This window comes from Apostichopus japonicus, chromosome 14 (assembly GCF_037975245.1).
Source record: "Apostichopus japonicus isolate 1M-3 chromosome 14, ASM3797524v1, whole genome shotgun sequence".
Taxonomy (NCBI): Eukaryota; Metazoa; Echinodermata; class Holothuroidea; order Aspidochirotida; family Stichopodidae; genus Apostichopus; species Apostichopus japonicus.
The window spans coordinates 20,619,320-20,638,222 of NC_092574.1; the positions used below are offsets into that span (position 1 = coordinate 20,619,320).

At 38.2% G+C, this 18,903-nt stretch overlaps 1 protein-coding gene across 1 annotated transcript in view; it reads right to left on the reverse strand.

Moving 5' to 3' along the window:
• Nucleotides 1–7,993, reverse strand: part of LOC139979561 (prokineticin receptor 1-like) — a 41,512-nt gene extending 33,519 nt beyond the window's left edge. The window contains exon 1 of the mRNA XM_071990499.1: nucleotides 6,469–7,993. Coding sequence (XP_071846600.1) covers nucleotides 6,469–6,899 — 431 coding nt within the window. The 5' untranslated portion in view covers nucleotides 6,900–7,993. The remainder of the gene's footprint in view (nucleotides 1–6,468) is intronic.
• Between the last annotated feature and the right edge of the window lie 10,910 nt (nucleotides 7,994–18,903).

Here is an 18,903-nt window from a genome sequence, read left to right on the forward strand (position 1 = left end):
CCCCTGGATGTGACGTCAATACGACTCTATGACGTCACATGGATGTTACATGTCCAAAGACAGTTATAATGATATCAATCAATACACTGACTTTTAGTGTATCATTTTTATTAACTTACATGTATGTCACGTCTTCTCCTGATAGCAAAACATATATCAGCAAACTTGATATGGTCAATTACGGTAGCAAACAGTGAACCAACTATGGTGATGAGTGACTCAATTCTGTATGACATGGATATCCCTCTATACTAGGGTTTCCCTAACTTTATCCCCCCCCCCCCCACGAACCCCCTGTGGATGTCAGAGTTGTCCCCGAAGGCACGAACCCCCAACTTTTCGAGACACGATCTGAGTCATTATTATACTATAATACGCACAATAGTACTTCGTAAAAGATCAAGTTCATAGTATAATATTTTAATAAAAAAAACAAGAGATGAACAAATATTTATTAGGAAACTTCAATATCAGATCACGAATTGTATCACGCATCGATCACTCATCACACACGATGAGACGGATGCTCCTGTTTATTATCACATGCACGGTACGGTACTACTATGGCAACATATGCGTATGGAACGCGAAAAGCGTTTGTCGATAAGTACGACTTTTGTACATTACTAACTTATATGATATATCAAATTTTAGTTCAACAAAAAGTACTCTAGTTTTGACTCAGAAACGTCTCACGACCCCCCTGGGATGGACTCACGCACCCCCTGGGGGTTCATGCACCCAGTTAGGGAACCCCTGCTCTATGCCTTCATCTTCCTCTGTCCGCTGTGAGAAACAGTGCTCACATGTATATGTTCACCTGATTCTCATGGCTTTATCTGTTAAAACTGGTAAAGTGGAGTACCCGTAAATCAGTTAAAACTGACGTGTGTTATCATTTCTTGTAACATGTGTTACATATATGGCCAGTTGCCACTGAGAAGGACTTACAAACAGAAAATACGAAACACATATACATAATGATTGACTGGACTAACCAGACTACTCTAAAGGTTTCCCCCAATAACTTTGTCCACATTTTAACATAACGTGGATGAAACTTTACTGCAAAACGCTTTAAAATCTGCAAATATGAACCATCTTTACAAGTTATACTTAATAGTCAAACATAGGGACAGTTGTTTAACCAGTCATTAGTTGAAACAGCCTTTGAGTAATGAATATCGTCTGTTAGTTATTTTCCTATATTGTAGCATCTGCTGACAGGTGTAACACGTGTTACGGTGTTATAACACACTTCAATTTATACCGATTAACGGTTGTCTTCTATTTACAGTACAAACTGATGAAGCCATGCACATTGTGTGGTAAGTTCAGAAAAGGGACATGGATCGAGAATGATTTGAGAACCGTTGTTGCGGTGTTATTAACTAACAGGAACTGAAAAGGTCAAATTAGCCAACTTCTTAATCTTTTTGTCTTTGTCGTATTTTGTTTGTTTGTTTTTTGCTGTTCTTTTGTTCTTTTTCAATAAATTCTGCGTATAACGTCATCATTTGTGCCTATATAACTATCTGTCATCCATTGCTATAGGGTTTACATCTTGGCAATGAAAACCATTCCATTCTCGGAAAATTTCACAAGAGATCACGTCGGTAATGATAATCAGCCTGAATATATAGAGAATTGATGTAACAACTATATACATTTGTAGAAGATTTGATGTTACATTAGAGAAATAAAACTACCTGGATTGGTTCTCCGGAGGGGGTACTGAAATCATATTCTATACTATTCGAGTTATATGAAGCTTCATTCAAACTTAGTTAAGGTAATTACAAATGACTTCACGGTAGGGGTTTAATTCAGCAATATAGGAATCACGAAACCGACCACATATTCAGTAAGCCGCACGTTAACTTTTTTTCCCGCTGCTCGAATTGCAACTTTCTTCATGTTTAACGTTTAATGAATACCGACGACGTGCTGGAACAAAATCCAAACGGTTCTCTCGGCGCGTGAGAGGGACCCATTTTAAATAATAGTAATAAAAAAAAGATGAAATTTACTAGATCCAATCAGTGAATTACGGAAGAAATTGATGTCGACTGCTTAGTTTCTTTCAAAAGCAGATAAGTCCAGAGGACGTTTTGATAAGTTGCCATAAAATTGTTTCACTCAGTTACCTGTTTTATAGAGAGTTTGAGGGGGTGGATAAGGGAAATTCGGAGATAGGGAAGGGGTGGGGATTGGTGGTAAAAATCTGATTGTCATTATATCTCAACGGGTACCATCAGATGAGTACCTCCTCTGAACATTTTTTATTCATATAAGTCGGAACCAGACCATCACAGATTTCCAGCTCGCTTGACCATTGCGTAGGCATTTGTATAACACTTTATTGGAGGACGTAAACCAATAGAAGCACTAATCACCTCAAATGAACTTTGACCTCCACAAAAACCAACCGAGATTTTACTAAGGAGCATCTACCTTGCAAGTAAGAAATCCATGCAAGCTGTATGCATGGTGAGTTATTGTGCTTACAAGCCAAGGTGTCATGTAGACAAATCCCCACTCACGCACAGATACACTTCATCACCAAGGTTTAGATATATTTAGCCCTCGGCTAGGAATGAGAGGAAGTGTATATTCCTTGCCGGATTATTTCGCCCCTAAATTAAAGCAACATGTTTACGATTTTCCATGCCATTAATCCCGAGCCATTTGTTTACGTCATGTATATACTGTTTGCTTTCTTTATCAACAAAAACTCATTCTTTGTTAATTTTCGTTTGTAGGTGTATGTATATATGATTACAACTTATCTAACATAACCGTCATAAACTTCATCGTTAAACTCTCGTTAACTAGCTATTAGTCTTTAGCAGCGGCTTAACCCACCCCACCCCTTCTCCAGAATAATAGCAGGGGATATTACAAGAAATCCTCGTGTACAGTCAGTGCCGAATTCAGACTTGGTGAGGCCCTAGTTTATTTAAAGTTTGGCGGCCCCTTATTTGAAAATTACACCAAAAGGTCTCACAAAACTTGAAATATATATGCCTTTTATTTATATAATAACAAGATCAAATCCCCCCGCCCCCCCCAATTACACCCCTCCCTTGGACGACATACGATCTTAGTAAGCTTCCCCCCCCCCCCTTCCAGTACAGTTCAAAATTGATGGTTGCGTGAAAAACGTTGGATTGTGTCTTATGTTATATAGCGCCATTTTTTTTTATCATATTCAGATTTACTTCATCTTTGAACTTAATTATTTAATTATTAATATTGTCTTACTTCAATACAATTGATAGAAAATGATAGAAAACTTAAAAATCCGATCACAAATTTCTCTCTTGACAGATACAAACAGCTACAAGTTTACGGCAAATGTAAAATATCCGCTCATGCAAAATCAAATAGACAATCACAATTCGTCATCTTTTAAGCTGTTTCGTTTTGTATAAAACTTCCAACAGTGTATACATAAGGTTTGAAATTTGACAAAGTGAACTTTTCCTTTTTGAGGGGGTGCGGCTGGTAGGGGGGGGGTGGCGATGAGGAGATGTCGAGGGTGAGGGTGTGACATGGTTGAAATGATTTTGAAATAAAGCTTATCTTGCGGATGTAGCAATATATGTTAGTATTGTCTTTTATCGTCCTAGCGGAATTCATTATTTCTGAAAACAAAGTATCCAATTTCTTTAGGCTATCTACAAAAGATGTTGTCTTATCGCCAATGGGAGTTAATAATTCATAACTGCATTAATAACTCAAATTTAAGAGTTGTAATACATGATCCCACGCATATAAACTGGGTAATATATGTGGTATACCCATAATCCATAATTCTTTGAACGAAGTTCAAGCCTTTGCAAAGGTCGCTATGTTCGGTTTTCGTCACCGAAAGTTTGTATGTCTATATGACCGGCGGGGTCGTACATAATTGAGATTTCATGACGTCAACATGCTAAGCCTCCTACGATGTTTATCTGTATACAATTGTACAGAAAATAACCGAAATGATATAATGTGATTTGCTTTCAACTGCTAGTTTGTGTTGTTTGACTCGTCACATATATAAACGAAGGAGGAATCTTGTTGACAATTGCTGAATTGTATATACCCTTTAGGCAATCCGGTGTTGGTGATAAAGAGAGCGGGGGAGGGGGGGGGGTGGAGCGCGCGGGAGCGGGAGGGTGAGTCCAGGGAGCGCGGGTGTATGTAGAACTCCAACATTATCTTCACCTCATGGTGTGTCATTGCAATTCCATCGGTACATTTCATCAGGGAAACATTGTCTTTTAAAGTTCCTATAGGCATTGTCTTTTTTTTTCTCTCTCTCTCTTATATGTATATATGTATAAATGTATATATGTATATATGTATATATGTATATATATATATATATATATATATATATATATATATATATATATATATATATAATATATATATATATATATAAACATATATATATATATATATATATACATATATACATATATACATTTATACATATATACATACACACATAACTACATACATACATAATGGTGATATACATATAGATCTGTGTGTGTATAGCCTACAGTCGTAATATATCATTAGACTTTGACTAAGTGACAATACGTTTTTGTGGTGGGCCACGAAATTTCCCCTAAAGCTTTATTTATAGATAAGACGAGTTACATTTCACGAGACCGAGGGGGACTCAGTATGATCCTGGAAAGAAGCTAATCATACAGGTCAAAGAAAACGTGACGTAGCTTGTATTTATCTCGACACCGCAGTAAATTGGACGCAATCAACGAAGCATCGAGCATGACCTGGATAGGGTCCACGTTAACCATAGTTCTTTATATACGTGTTGATTACAACCAAGTTCACTGACGTTGCTTTATCCTTTAGCTTTTAAAATTATATTAATGTCGACATGACAATTTCACTAATCATCTCAAGAAAAGAACAGAAAAAGGTCACTCGACTGAGGTATAGCCATGGTATTGAGCTTGGGGGGGGGGGGGGGGGCAAAAGGGGTGCAATTGGAGCCGTAGACGACAATGACAGATTTCTACTTTTTTATTTTCCCGAGTTTCTAACACATAATCACCTTATATGGACAATTTTTGTCAGCTTTTGAAGGCGTCTATTATATATCGCCAGAATGGAATCTCCCCGTACTATCGTGTTGCTAGGCGACGCATGACGCATTTGATGGGGATACCTGGGAATATCATAAGAGACCTTTGTAACCTCATTTGATTTAACTGATCTTGCTCAGGGTTAGACTGTCTTACCTGTCCACCGTTCATTGTTATTTCAGACACGTAGTATTTTGTCCCTTTTTTTGTGTCTGGCTTTGGCTTTATTTCATCGTGCTTACTTAATATAGCAGGCGAACGAAAGGAACAGCTAACATGGCCTATGTATTGGTATCGTTTACAGAATGCGTTTGCAAGGTTTACGATATTAAAGAACAACAGCAACAACAACAACAACAAGAGTTGAAAGTGATTAACTATTGTCATGGAAACCTTTGCGTCTCACTTCCAATCCGCTACTGTTGCTATAAACGTTTAGGGCCTACCTATATGTGTGCAACGATTGATTGTTAAAATCGCACTAAATTTATGACGTTTTTTGCAACATTTCATATTTTATTATTATTTTAGTCATATATAGCAAATGTCTGGTTTGAACTCTAGTCACCTTTCAAACCACCTGTGAATGTTATATGCTTCAGTATAGTTGTTACATGTGACATGCGGTATCAAGTGATCGAGATTATTTTACTCGATGACTCATCATCCACAAGGTCCGACGATGTTTGTTTACCAGGAAGTATAAACAATAAATATCTGGTAGACGTGGAACCTTTGCCTTTGTAGTTGACGAATGAACACCATTTATTTGATAAAACAAATAAGGTCAAGTATCATTTAATACAGCTCACGGAAATGTCAATATTTAGGTGACCCAATGCATACATATCATCAAGTCATATGTCCTTATTTCATTAAACATATCAGTTCTAGCCTCACGACTTACGTCCCGGTTTCAAAACAAGATTAGCATTTTCCATCGGTAGGCCTATACATCGCTTAAATATCCGAGCCTTTTACAATTCCGATCCTATCTCCATCTGGTACCACCCCCCCCCCACCAACCCCCGCCATCGAAGATTCAAGGGTGGTCGCATACAGTCTCCGTTATAGATCTAAGTAATATAGGCTACATTAGTCATTAGAAATGATCATGGTTCATTATTTATCTTAAGATGCTATTCCTATTAAGATCATATTGACATGCCACTTGAACTAAATAATTAAATATCGTGATTCAACCCCGCCACACGTAGATATATACGACTCAGGCAAAATCGAGGAGAGCCAAAACGCACCATTTTAGTGATAGAAAATACAAAATCATTTCTCATGCAGTTGGATGATTCTGTTTGCGGATATTACGTAATACAAAGACCAAAAAGACCCAACTCACCTGTCTACAGCGATGACGAGCAGAGTGTTTATAGACACGTAAAAGGAGATATCCTTCAGGGTACCCACGATTGGACACATAGCCTCGCCCCAAATCCATTTTTGTTTCTCATAGTAAACCAAGCTAGGCAGGATACAAAATATCGCAACCAATGCATCTGAAGCTGCTAAGTTCGCAATGAGAAGGTTGGTCACAGTTCTTAGTCTTTGTTGCGATAAAATCAAATAGCACAGAAGACTATCACCTAATCCACAGATGACAAAGACGAGAGAAAACGTTACCCCCATGAAAATCCTCATCACTAGGGTACCTTGTTGGAATTCCTGGCAGGTATCATTATATGAAGAAGAGTCACCATCGATTATTTGAGAATAATCGGCGTACGATGGCGATCCACCGTTAGAATCGAATACCGGTTCCGATTCGTTCATTTTCGATAATCGTCTTTTTTTTTGTGGGGTATTACCACAATGAAGAAAGAAAATGGGGGGAAAGAACCGTTTAGAGGATGTCTTAATAAGTTGAAGTAAATCCACAGATGACTTCTCTTTTTATTCTTGTTTCTCCTTCCTTCTCTTCTTTAAGAATGTTCTTGGTAGACAGACAGGACACTGTAGAATCAATTCTTGTAATAAGTATTTCCAATTTTTGTTTCGCTTCTCAGAGGATTCTGTTCTTCGTCATCGTAGTTGTCACATCCTTCCTTATTAAAGAGTCGTCGATAAATATCAACGGGTGTTTCCACCCTTTATATGTTGCTTTGTTAACAACATTTACCAAGGAAAAAGAATCAGTCAAATGCGCTAATCATAGACAAAAAAGGTCGTTTTTTTAAACAAATCGTGTTAAATACGAAGAAAAAGATGCACCATTCGTCTCGACGAATCCTGAAAGTTACAATAGCGCTGTTCTAGACATCTTCGAGTGAATTAAAAAATACCGATAAAAATAATAAAAAAATATATATATATATGTATAAATATAAACATATACATATATGTGTGTATATATATGTGTGTATATATATGTGTGTATATATATATGTGTATATATATAAATATATAGTCTGATAAACGATCGCTCAGTTTCACAGTGTATTCAGTGTAAGGGGAAATAGCGCGAACGTCCTGACTGCGATTATTAAGCAACTTCTCAGATCCTTTGTACGACGGCGTCTGTCCATTCGCTATATATTAGTTCTGCCTGCTATAGGTAAGTTCGTCCACCCCCTGAAATGAGAGATCTTTAAGAGCCACACACACACACGTTCGCACCGTTACTTTTCCTGAACTCGAGTTTCGACTACAGCAGCGGCGCTGTGTGCCATACTAAACACGATCGACAAAGTATATGGCTCAATTTGATACAACAGCGTTAAAACGCGAGACTTTTTCACCCGTTGGTTTTTTTTTTTTTTAGTTTTTTTTTTCTTTTTGCCTTTACCCAATGAGAGGGAGTTGCAATATGAGAGAGTTTGGGGGATGGATTGCGGCGCGGTATCCAAAATGAAATTGATAACGTACTTACAAAATATTGAAGGGTCATAATCGAGATGAGACAAACTGTGTGGGTGATTAATCGCTACAACGTCGTTATTTAGCCACGGTAGAAAGAGAGCGAGTTGAATAAAGGTGGGATGAGGGGGGGGGGGGGGGGGAGGGTATTACCCAAGCGTGGTGTGGAATGATGTACTTAAAAATCAACGGATTTTGCCGCCATCTATTTTTATCTATTTTGTTAGCCTCCCTCTCATTTGATCTACTTTAGATAATTAACTTGAGGGCTATATTTATACATTTATTTCGGGTTAATTTCTTTTGACTTTATCTAGTCTTCTTTCTTTCTCTTTTCTTCTCCTTTTGTTTTAGACGCCTGGAATGAAGTGATTGATAAAAAGCAAATCAGTTACAAGAACACAAAAAACCTACTGTTCTCATGTTTCTTGTTTCTTATATAATACTTTTGAAGTGAGAAGGTATAATGGAATGAGACTTTAGTGAGTCTACACTTTTCATTTAATATATTTCGCAACAATTTTCCACCCTCCCCTCCCCTCCCACTCAATCGATAGAAGTATAATGCAAAACGATTCTCTAAAGAAAAAAATGAAATATTTGTTTTCATACAGACAGATTATACACTGCTGGTAGCGGACATTTACCCCGGCACGGTATGGACAAATAGCAAACTAAAGTTTTCCCTTTATCAAGAATGGTTCCAGTGGTCAGACGGGAATGACCTCTCTCCAGGCGATTATCTGTCTGGCATTAGTAATGAATGGAGCTTGCTCAAACACTCTAAAGTATCGGCTTTCGATTGATACGATGGCACGTGACAGCCACTGTACATACTTTTCACACACTACTTGTACGTGTTTACCATGCTACTACAGGCATCCGTAGATAACTCATTGGTCCACATAAATGCACTTACCACGTGACTGTACAAGATAGAGATGATGTCATGTTAGTGGTCACTAGAATACAGTGGGGTGGCATTAACTCTACACTTGGCATGTTTGGGAGGGGAGGGGGTAGTAACTCTATCAAAATATAGGAAGGCTACAGTATATACCAACTTCCTGATCCCCTCCTCCAGGCTCCATATCCTCCTCCTCCTCCTCCCATCCTACCCTACTTCCGATCCACCGCTTTCTTGGCATCAGGCTTTGTTCCCTTCACGATCACTTTTAATTAATCCTGTCACCTATTGGCAACAACACTTTCCATTTCACACACCAGGGCGGGTTCTGTTGACCTCACTGGCTCAAGCGGGCCCACATTTCATAGCGAGGGTAAATACTCAATTATATAGATAGCAATAACTCTAATTGAGTCAAAATTTCGTAAGCCTATGTTTCATTATTTCATTTCAGCAGGCGCCATCGGAGGTTGCAGTAGTACTCCACCAACCATTCACCACACGATCGGCACTCCCCCTCCCCTCCCTTCCGTGACCCCTCACCCCTTTCTATCACTTGCTTTTTCACCAAAGTGAGCCAGTGTAGAGGAAGATTTGTAAAAATATCAAACAGAAATCAAGCTGTGGAAGGCAAAGACGTGTAAAAGTGTATATGCTAATAAGCTATTAATGTCCACATTGCAGCCAGCCCATTGTTGAGTCACTTATATGTCAATTTATTCCCACCTGGTTGCCAAAAGTTCTCAAATTCCGCCGCCAGTATTAGGACATTTTGCGGGCTGAGTGTGAAAAGATAAGTACCAATGCTTTTGATGCTTCCAACGATGTATCAGGGCGGAAGTTTGAAACATGTTACATGTCTTAAACCAATTACGGTATAGGCTATGCTTGTTGCGTTACTGATATGAATGTAAACGGTCAAAGCCCACCTATTGTAGCAGCACTATTGTTGCCATATGTTTTAACAAATAATAGCAGGGGACTCTCAGTAGTATGCCAGCCGTGCCTACATTCTACCAAATGTAAACCGCAGGAAGCCTTGCCCTAAGCTGTTATACAAACGCATAGAACGGGGTCACCAATCTTGCAGGCGATCACACGTTAGCTATATGGACAATCATATATACCGTATATGTTAATTATCATGTTATTAAAACCGGAGGTATGTTTATAATCGTCTTTTCAATCAGTGATTGAATATTTCCGGCCTGAGAAACAGTCTTGGTAATTCACCGTAGCTGATCTTTATACACAGTATTTGTCATCCTCTTTATAGTTTCACCTGCAGATATACACAGCCTATACTCGAGTGTTATACGTCACGACCAAATCGAAATTACAAGAAAACTGTTCCAAAAACCAAGCTTTGCCCATCAAACGGTGAAGAAACCTCTTCTTGTTACTGACGCATCTGCGGAAAGCATCTCTCTAAATCGATGACGAAGGATGTGTGTTATTTTCTTCTCCATGCATCATTCAGTTATCTCTTTCTAGTATTGCCCTATTTACATATGGTACCCTATATGTATACAGGTGTATCTGCAGGCATGGTTGCAGATGAAATGTTTGAACAATGCCTTCTCGATAACTTTACCAATCTGAATGAAATTAGGGATGTATAATCCCGCGTTTTACATAGTATATATCAAGGAAGGCTACTGTGACTGCGAACCGGCACACCCTCCACCCCACCCCCACCCCATCCCTACCCCTACACCCCTGATCAATGACGGGGTAAGATATGGATCACCACCGAATGCTGTATAGCTCAGTTTATAGATCCCGTGCTAGCTCTCGGCTCTGTTCTCGCTTTCCAACTTTTTTTTCTGATTTCATGGTCAGTCAAGTTACCGTCATTGAAAAGAACATAACAAACTTTGCGGTACCATGCTAACCGACGGCACCAGGCACAGCACCAACTTCCTATCACATCTATACCCCCTTGTGACCTTTTTACCTGTGGTGTGTCCCGTAACACGTGCTTTAATACATGTTTCCGTGTCGACAATCATCACGTGTAACTCTTTTAGCTCACCTGTGTATATACTGCGGACAGAGCCTCTACCGTGGTTAACTTACTGTCAACAAACTTTTACAAGAACCAGCCGGTTATAGGGCCTACCCATCTTTCGCCTGGTCTAACTTATCTCTCCACGTTTAGGCTACTCGATAAACCAAAACCGCGCTCTCTCTTTCCGATCTACCAGAAACTACACCCTTTTCTCATCTGCTTCGTCCAGCGGCCGCTCATATGCAAGTAATTTAAGTTAAAAATAGTCATTCTTGTTAATCTATTTGATTTCATAATTATAATTCAGTAAACCAATATCCACCTCTCATCTCTTTTTTTTTATATTCGAGGCTGCTTCTTGTGGTCAAATCTCAAGTTATGGCTAGCTGGTAGTTACGTAACATAATTGAGGGGCCTATCCGGGAATCGGTCCGGGATCTCTCGCATGAATAAAAACAACAACACATCAACAGCAACAACGATAACATGAAAAGGTTCTCTAACTTTTAGGCTCGACACGTGATCTTGATCAAAAGTAAAAAAAAGTTATAAATTAATAATTACCGTAAATGTTGTGAAAATGAGTAGACATGCATATGAACATATAGATATTTACACTGCATTACTGCTAGGTTCGTACCAACCTATACAGCAAATTCTGACGATAATATTTCTGCAACTTCTTATATGTAATACATCTTTTATTTCTCCTTACGAGGGAGGTTGAACATGGGCAGTGTATCCGCTTCCTCCTGACGATAGAGTATATAGGAAACCCTTCTCGACAAAATAAGTTACCAAGAAAGAGCAACTATAGAACATCTTCTGTCCCATTTAGCTACTGCAGATGTGAGACTTTTCCAGGGTAGGTTGTAGTTACAGTAGGTGAAGACTTAGATAAAGGCATTGAAGACTCGCCCCAAACCGCGTGCGGCCATCTGAAAAAGTAAACTTTCCGTTGCTTGCAAGTGACGTTTTGTTCGTGTCGCTACAAAATGCAGACAGTAATGAAACGTGATACCTTGTTATCTATAGCTGGACCTGAGATGTCCATCGCTGTATCGTTTATACACTGTGCTGTGGGTATTGACCGCAGCTGTATGTACTGACTGTACACTAGTGTCTAATTACCGACGGTAGCAAGCTGTGTGTGTGTATTTTCCGGGATCGATGGTGGTGTCTAACACTTCTGTTACACTTCATTCGAAACTAGGTCAGATTACCGGCATTAGACGTTTCTTTTTGCGCGAGTCTTCACACCCTTTAACGAGTAAGGTGATATTAATGTTTGTGATTCTTGCGTTCGTAAAAAAAAACACCACATTTTTTTATTTCTTTCTCTGCACACATATAACCTTCTGATGTCAAAAAGTGCCTTAATTCTCCGTCATTTAAAAAAAAATATACCTTGCTCCATTCAGTTGATACATATAATTGAAGTGGGCATCATTTTGGCTAACCACTTGGATAAAGCTTAGAGGGAATATGTCGACAATTTTCAAAGAGCTCCTTCATACGCTTGCGTCTAATGAATAAAATATTTATTCTTGAGCTACCATCAAACTATAAGAATTTAACATTGTGTTTGAGGATTATACAAGGGTATAGCCTTTATAGTTCGAAGACAATGTACAATTTCTGCATTTTGATGCTACTGGTTGCATGGCCTCTTCGTGCGTCCATAGATTTATTCCCCTGTTCCGAGAATGCCAGTAAAAGATAAACTGTCGGTTTGAGTATGTTTATTTGGAAAGAGTACAAATGACGTCAGCTTCGATTGGGATCGTGTGGGTATATATGCCACTGTCGAAACAGTTCACCGTGGAAGAAGTGCGATGCTTTCATCACGAACCGAGTTTACGAGGTTATAATCAACGCGCCATGTTGATACATTAAACAATTATGTAATCCTTTTTAATAAAGACCTAACTCCGACTTATAGAGTGGTGACATATCATAAAAGAGTGTGGGGGGAGGGGAGGAGGGAGGAAGGGAGGGAGGGAGGGGGAGGGGGTGTTCATGGATAGTGGAGGGATTCAATATGCTCATTCCTGTTTATGTCGTCGTACTCATAACCATTCTTAAATTGGTACACATTGTTGCACAAGTCCATATTATCCACCTAACATAGGCTATACTGAAAGAACACACAAACCCATCCTTATCAATAACAGAGACCGTTGTGAAGATCAATTCCCCCAAGAGAGCTAAGGGCATGTCACAAGGATTTGAAACCCTTTTACCTTCTCTTGGTTTTTCTTTCATACTTTTTTGTAAGGTGGGATCTTAACAGTTTTCGACCCTGAAACTAATGCCATCATTATGATATGCAACCAGCTTATGCCTCCATAGATTAGATTCAACATATGTAAAACCCATTTCCATAAATAAACATAGCCACAAAAAAAAGTCATAATAATGATGATGATGATGATGATCACGATGATGATGATGATGATGATGATGATGACGATGAAGATGCCGATGGCGATGATGATGATGATGATGATGATGATGATGATGATGATGATGATGATGATGATGATGATGATGATGATGATGATGATGATGATGATGATGATGATGATGATGATGATGATGATCACGATGATGATGATGATGATGATGATGATGATGATGATGATGATGATGATGATGATGATCACGATGATGATGATGATGATGATGATGATGATGATGATGATGATGATGATGATGATGATGATGATGATGATGATGATGATGATGATGATGATGATGATGATGATGATGATGATGATGATGATGATGATGATGATGATGATGATGATGATGATGATGATGATGATGATGATGATGATGATGATGATGACGATGAAGATGCCGATGACGATGAAGATGATCATGATCATCATGATGATGATCATCATCATCATGATCATCGTCATCATCATGATCATCATGATGCTGATCATGATGATCAGGATCATGATCATGATCATGATGAAGACGACGATGATGATGACGATGACGATGACGATGATCATGATGATCATGATCATGATCATGATCATGACGATGACGATAGACGATGACGATGACGCCATCGTGATCATGATCATCATCATGATCATGATCATCATGATCATCATCATCATCATCATCACAACAACAATAATATTAAAGAAAATCATAACAAAACTGAAGCACATGTGGCTTGCTGACGCCATATTTAGACTAGATCAAAGCGGTCTGTAGCCTTGCATGGGAAGAAACTTTAAATTCGTGATGATATCTCCTAAATGGAATAAGATTTGTTCTTATATCTGTTTGGGGAGTTGTTTATATAAGATAATTATATCTATATATCCCTTAGATCAATAATGATGTGTTAGGCTGGTATCTCCTTTAAGTCTGACCAAAATCCGGCTGAAATGTTATCGACACGTCTCAAGGTCAGAATTTCTAAAAAGCTGAGAATAACCCATCAATTAAGAATTGAAAATTAGTATTAACATCTACCTATAACGGAAAGTGTAGTTGTGTTTTCTTTCGTTCTTTCTTTCCTTTTGTTTTTGTTTTGCCTTTTAATAGGTGACGAAACCGCATGTACAGTGATAAATTAATTATTATTGAGTAACAAAACGCTTGTCACAAGCAAGTAGATCCCATCTATAAGCTTTATGAGAGGAGGAGACTTGAGCAAAAATGAAGGTGAGAAGAGCTGCGTACTTTCAGAATAATTAAAAGACTATTGCACTTTTGTTATACTGGTTTCAAGGAGAGACGGGAACTTCGTGATAGCTTTATATACATGTGCAATGTGATGGTGTTTATTATGGGTTGACATGGAGTAGGGTGGGGAGGGGGTGAGGGTAGGATGGGACTTGGGAGGGGAGGGGATGGAGAGGGGGGAGGGAAGGTAGATTTGGTAAAAGATTTGGTTAAGGATGTCACTTGTAGGGTTTCAGTACCGGTCCAGACTGGGCTAACGCTTAGTGAGTTTTTGGGTCAATATAGACCGTTGCTTGTGGTAACGAAACAGTTGTTTGTTCTGATTCATATACGATAGCTTGTCTTTGTTAAATTCGAGTCTATTAAAGATTTTGAGAAGAAAAACTGAATGTGTAGGTATGGCCCTAACCAACCACATCTTGGAGAGGGGGGGGGGGGCATGACTACTGCAGGTTAGCGACTTACAAGGTATAAATTATACACACTGTACACCCCTATCTAATAACTAATAACGAATCACACAAAAAAGTTGAAGTATATGGTTTCGTATATCTCTTAACGTGCATACTATGTATATACGGCCTTATTGGATCGATATACGTTTTGCAGTCATATTTTATTTAGATTTGATGTTAATTGAAGATAACGCGGCAAGCCCGCAGAGCTTATCTTTTAACCCTGATATACAAAGCGGATATTTAATGACTTATACCGACAGACAGAAATAGAAACATAGTAGAGATGAAATCAGGTAGAATTAAATAAAAGATGGAAAAATAACTGAGTGAAAAATAAGGAGTTTATAGAAAGACATAAAATAGTAGAGAAGATTAAGAATAAGACAAACGGGGTAAGAACAGGAAAAGAAGATACGCAATCAAAATGAAATGAAAATTTGTAAAATCAATAGATAACAGAAAAAATATAGACATATGCGTGTAGGTCTAATTAAGTAATTTAATTATTTATCAAATCATACAACGGAGAGCATAATTTCAAAGAGATCATAACCCTGGTCTACATCAGCCTCGTTTAAAGTATTATTATTTAATTTAAGTTCTGACGATTACAGGTCAATTATTTAATTGCCTATATAGGTTTGACGACAACCTTTCCTGATGTAACATATTTTCTCGCTACCGCATTTATATGTACAAGGCAGACTAGTAGCGTGCGCCAAGGGGGGGGGGGGGCTTGTTGGCAACGCCCCCCCCCCCACCGTCAATCGGGGGATTTTTACATTAAGCCACGACTACGGGGACACATCCCTTTTTCCAACCTTATATAAAGTATTTATTAGCACATGTCCCTGCTCTTATAGAGCTTATAAAGACCTAATTTGTTAGTATATAAATATGCTTCAGAACGCACTTGCTATAGTGTAAATATTTATTTTTCTGGGTGGGAGGGCTGACCACCAGACACCCTAAAAGGGAAATCTACTAATCACTAACCTCAGAGCAGGAACCCCCTCCTTTGTAAAATCTTTGATTCACCTCTGGCCATCCCATAAAGTTTCAGGCCCATGTACCTAAATCAGTCGGGGGAATTTTGAATTCCCCCCCCCCCCTCCCAACCTTCGAAATCCTGCGCACGTCACTGAAACTAACCCAAAGTCGTGTTTATGCAAAGAACTTGAAAGCATGAAGCTATCCATTGTGCTTTACATACGAAATTAATTTTGACTGATTTTAACCTATTTTTATATGCATTTAATATCAAGCTGAAATAAAGATTATTAAACGGAATGAATTAAGTGACTACTCACAATGTAGGAACTTATGAAAGATAATAAAATACACCAATGATATGCTAATAACTTTGAAATCAGACAACATTTCATTACTACAAAAACATAGACATCAATTCAAATCTCTCGTTCTAATCCTAACCCGCAACCTCGGGAACAGGCAAAATGAAGTTCAACTAAATTTTATCCTACCAGGGTAGTCTACTTTTCACGCCGTTTCAAAGTTGCTGTTTCTCACGGGGATAGGTAATAATGGGTTTTGACATTACTCCAAAACCACATAAAGATATCAGAATAAAACCAGTGGTTTGACTTATCGCCTCGTGTGGTCGCGAGACAAGATGTCCACAGAGATAAATGATGTGCAACCATGCTGTGACGCGGTGCAGTGACGTCATCTGAAACCTTAAGGTCTATTGGCTGTAAAAGTGTGCCTGCGTTTTGCGTGTAGTTTTCTTGAATTGGTACCTTATACTTCTCGGCCCACCCGACAGTTTTCAAACGGTCATCATGTATTGCGTCAAAGAATATGCTACAAATTGAACCAAAATGGTCAACTATGCCGGTACGATTGAATGATAACGTGAAATTGGACTATTTGTTACCGGCAGAATTACATTTACACTTCATTGATTTCTGAAAGAGATCTTCCGGCGGTTGAAGTTGATATGCTTGACAAAATTATTATTAATTTTTGCACTTTGGGTAATACCTATTTATTTATTTTAACTGTTGGTGATATATTGCATCTGGCAACACCAGAATAAATGATGTCATCATGACAAATTGAGATGAAAATGTTTTTATTATATATTTTAACATTATCCACAGAGAGAGAAATAACAAGGCAGTTATATTATGATGAAATTATAAAAAGAGAGAACATTGACAGCTAAGTTAAAATCTCAAGTGCGACATACTTTGAACGATAAATCAAGAAGAAAGGCCATCGAAGGAAAGTAACCTGCTTTTGAAGAATGACACAGACCACCTACTGTGATCCACTTGATGTATGGGAGGGCTTAGCCAGTCCGAAATTGGTGACATTCAAACATAATCCTACATCTTGAGAGATAAACTCTGTTCCGATGGGGTTTCAAACAAACGGTGTGGAATAATTCTTACATTTTCTGTCAACAAATATACCCAGTTTAATCTGTATAGGCCTACCTTGGAATAATTTGAACAACAAGAAATGCATTATTATAGTCATTAACGTATGCATAGACCATATTTAACTAAACGACGGGCCATAGATCGATTACCAGTTTCTGTTCATTTCTATTTATAGCCTCGATCATAACATAAATTTACACGATATACAAAAACAAAATGGTGGCATTGTTATATATATATATATATATATATATATATATATGTGTATATATATATATATATATATATATATATATATATATATATATATATATATATATATATATATATATATATATATATATATCCTTCCTTACCGGTTTCGAACCTCTGGACATACAATCAGCGACCATAGCCTAGTTGTTAGGGTGTCCGCATATAAAGCGGGAGGTATGGGTTCGAATCCCTGTGGAGAGAATCCCTGTGGAGACTGGAAGTTTTTTCACTGTTCTGGATTTTCCAACTTACCACGAAGAAAACAGAGGAGAAGGCGAATAAAATAGAAACTTTTTTCCAATATTTAGTGTTAAAGGTTACAATTTTTGTAAATAAAGGTCAGCAATAGCCAATGAGCCCTGTCAAACTCGAAATTTATAAAGCAAGCTAGAATTATTATTGGTGACTCATTTTCGTTGCTTTTAATCATTTTAATCTAATTAAAAATTTAAATAATTTGGAATAATACATGACATACAGTTAATTGGTTTGACGAGACGCAGTCGACAATTCCTCAGATGTTTAGACTCAATGGCTATTGTTTACAAATTGGTTTTTCACAGCGTACTTATTTGAAAACTGTTGCCAATTGCTTTTGAATGTTAAATTATGAAAAGCTTCTGACACAACCTTTAATTAAAAACAACAACAAACATTCCTTTGACAATGTGTGTGCTTATTAGATGTATACAGCGTCGAGCGGTTATAAGCAACTATAAGATCTAAACACATTCTTGGCCTTCTTGCTAAGATCGTGTGAAGCATATATTCCCTTTCTACAGTATTCGTGATATAGATTTGACGATGATCACAAAGTCACAGTATCAATGCAAGTGGACTGGAGTTGAGAGTGACTCAGTAAATTTGTTAGGTTTTTCGCAAGGGCGTAGGAACCGGGGGGGGGGGGGGGCTGGGGGGCGCCAGCCCCCCAGTGAAAAATGTGGAGGGGCGGAAGTATCATTCCGCCCCCCCCCCCGGTTCGCAGGTCAGGAAACCCCTTTTTTATTTCCAAATGAGAAAAAAATCTCATTTGGAGCACCAAATTGCATCTAAGGCCAGGTGAAAATACAAAATTAAGTTTACAAAATGGAGTGGGTGTTGAAGTGTGCTATATTGCACCAAATTGCATCTGAGGCCACCTGGAAATGCAAAAAAATTCCAAAGGGGA